The sequence below is a fragment of the Eucalyptus grandis genome, chromosome 8 (genome assembly GCF_016545825.1).
Source record: "Eucalyptus grandis isolate ANBG69807.140 chromosome 8, ASM1654582v1, whole genome shotgun sequence".
NCBI lineage: Eukaryota > Viridiplantae > Streptophyta > Magnoliopsida > Myrtales > Myrtaceae > Eucalyptus > Eucalyptus grandis.
Genome location: NC_052619.1, coordinates 36,679,896 through 36,683,002, shown reverse-complemented (window position 1 = coordinate 36,683,002; position 3,107 = coordinate 36,679,896). Strand labels below are relative to the sequence as shown.

The following is a 3,107-nucleotide window of genomic DNA, read 5'->3' as shown; positions in this document are numbered from 1 at the left end:
GTTGTTGATGAAATCTAATGGCCGATGATAGTTGTACTAGACAAAAATAGAAATGTAGTCCAATTCAATGGACTGTGCTTGCTCAGACAATCTTATGATTCGCTCTACGGGGATAGAGAGTGACAACTTACATAAGTACAAGTTTCCTTTCTGTATGTGTTGATTAGTCATTGTTGCTGTTGTGCGTGAGGTTTTCCTTTTCCAGTTTTTTTTTTTTTTTTTTTTTTTTTTTTAACCTTTTGCAGCAACCATAACTTGTGCCAACTTTTAAAAACCATGAATGTCTGCCTTAGCCTCTTTGGAGTGATTCACAACAAGTGCAACCACTAAACTGACCGTCCAAGTGCTATCTTCTTTCTTTCATCTGAAGGGAGGTTGTAAGCTGATGCGCATGAGGGGTCAAAGGTAGAGGAAACAATGTGAAAGTGTAAGTGCAGCAGCAATGGGGGAGATAGTGTCCTCAGGAAATCAAGTGATCGCAATAGTGTCGTTGCAGGCTTAAGTTGACCACATCTGCTGGCTCCAGAATTGCCAAAAGATGAGGTTGAGGCGACAATTGTGGAGGAGCAGGAGTCAGGACATAACGAAGCTGTGGCACACATGGCATATGCACTGGGGAGATGTAGAGGTGGCTGATTGCTTGTCGCTGCCAATTGCATGGTTTCCTAAAGAGATTGCGGTAACAGAGTGCAGCCTGAGCACACGAGTCCTATACTATCAGCGTTTTCAAAAGCAGAGGGGTTGCTTGCATCCAGTTTGTTAATGACGGGCTCTCGCTCTCCATGGAAGCTCGCGTTGAACCAGAGTATTCAACTTTCAAGGGAATTTGGAAAAAATAACAAATCTCCAACGTGTATTGAGTGGATTCTGCCTCTGTCCCTCCGTCAATAAGCAGATTTAGCTGCGTCCAATAATAGGTGCTGAACCTGAACCTTCCACTTTTGTCAAATTACAGTTTTGTGGAAACCTTCGTTTACGGTTCTGTTGTTAGAATTATGTCCCTTATGTTCCATGGCAACCCAATCACTAGATAATAACTTGCACAGGATTAGAGTTGAATGTTCACTGCATAATGGTTGGCGAAATTTACACAAATGAGATTGGACAACATTAGCTAGTGAAGCGAGTATTCTATCGAAACAGAAATGATTGAATGGACATTCGTTGAGCAGAGATCTAACCAAACATTCGGAGAGGACAGAGTACTAAAAGCACAATGATGGACCTCCTAAGGACTGACCAGATCTCATAATAGACACTTGACAGAGTTATTACTTCTTCAAAGTCCACATGATCATTCAACAGCTCAAGATGCCCAGATCTCTTTATTAAGAAAAAAGGAAACTCAGAACGAGAACGTTAAGACCCAATCCACTAGTGCAAAGGCTGTAGATTCTTGATGGCTCATAGTCAAGATAGGGAGAAATAAGAGTTTCCATGTAGATGGTAGACTCGACATCATGGCGGCACTGGGTTGGATAATCCTTGTAAGTATTATCCTCCGGATTGAACATAATCGTCCGGTACACATCGACTTGGAAAACGATTTTGCCACTCCTTGTGTATGCTACAGGGATTTTTCGCCAAAAACTGTAGCCAGATATTCCTTCAGTAGTGAAATTGTATAATTTTGTCCAGGACCCTCCTTTCCCGTATTCGCTCGTTATCCACGCCTGGAAGCAGTCCTTATAGCTGCCGTGGTACACAAACAGATTGGCCCCGTGAACCCCAAGTCCCTCAAAACTTATGTCCCCATTGACTTCAGGGAGCCGAAGTACCTGCTGCAATTTCTCTTCCGACAAATCAAATGATATAATCACGTCCTCAGCCTTCTCTTTGCTCCGGTCGAGGCCACACCAGTGTAATGCCCCTTTCCAATAAACTCCATCTCCTCGTTCGTAGAGGCAGAGGTGACTTTCTAGTTTGGCTTGTGTAGTTCTCCAAGAACCGGATTTGAGCGAAAATATTACCACCTGCGCATCTTCAAAACCGTTCCGCCCCTTGCTTTGTACTATCTTGTAGTCATCAGATCGTGAGTCATATCCGAATCCAAAGAGAAACCCATCTGGTCGAAAATGATCGGAACTGGGCAAATTCCTACACTTCTTAGTGGTCGGATTATAGAGGACAAATCCGCTATAACCCATGACAGATAAACATACCAAGCCATCGCAAGACCCCACCAGCTCCAGAGGCCAGCTAGAATCGTCCATTCTTGGCTCATGAAACTTAACCACCGCGCGATCATCCTCGCCGCCGATGCCGCCGTCGAGCAATTCGTAGTTTATGGTCTCGAGGGGCCTGGTCTTGAAGATTCTCTGACTAGAGATTATATCCCCTGCTTTTAGCCTTTCCAAATGTGACTTGGCGAAGCCCCGGTCGGATATTAGAGACCACCACCGTTTACAGACGCATTTGAATCGCCCCAAGGACTTGATCGGCAGCCTCAAGAGTATCTCGATGAGGATATCCTCGGCGAAACTTTCGGCCACTGCGGAGGCCGAGGTCCCGCTTGATTCGGCAAATGCTCCCTTCATCGGGCAGGTTTTGAGTGAAAGATGTGTTTTCTTTACACTAACTCAAGAAGCTTACCCAGCACGGAACAAGACGAGGGTTGATCAGGTCTTTCGCCACGCATGGAAACAGGAGATATCAGGGTCGTCCGAGCCGTAGATCATCTCGGATCCTGGACAAGCTCGACGCGGTCGAGGAGGTGGGAGGTAGAAGACAGAGGGTGAGTGGGGCTCGTTGGCGCGGCGGCGATCGCGTGTGGAGTCCAGCAGCGCCGGAGAAGGAGGAATCGACGGCGGGACGGCGGCACGGCGGAGCGCAGAGAGAGAGAGAGAGAGAGAGAGAGAGCGCGAGTGAGCTTACGAAATAGCATATTCACAAAAATATGCTTCGCAGAATAAATGTTTATTCAGTGAATAGGAGGGTAATAACGTACATTCACGTCTCTCTCTCTCGTGGCTGGAAAAGTACTTTTTTTTTCTTCACATGAGGTGCTGGTATGCTAAAAATCAAAAGGTGAGAGGCACATTGTCCATGATTACCATAACAATTTATGCGATTCACATCATCCTAGCATAGATAATTACAGACTAAGA

At 45.6% G+C, this 3,107-nt stretch overlaps 1 protein-coding gene across 1 annotated transcript; it reads right to left on the bottom strand.

Annotated features, from left to right (window-relative positions):
• Positions 1 to 1,048: 1,048 nt before the first annotated feature.
• On the bottom strand, positions 1,049 to 2,843 carry LOC104417087 (F-box/kelch-repeat protein At3g06240). Its single transcript, XM_039299709.1, has one exon. It carries the CDS (start codon positions 2,535 to 2,537, stop codon positions 1,329 to 1,331), a length of 1,209 nt encoding a protein of 402 aa, XP_039155643.1. The 5' UTR covers positions 2,538 to 2,843; the 3' UTR covers positions 1,049 to 1,328.
• Between the last annotated feature and the right edge of the window lie 264 nt (positions 2,844 to 3,107).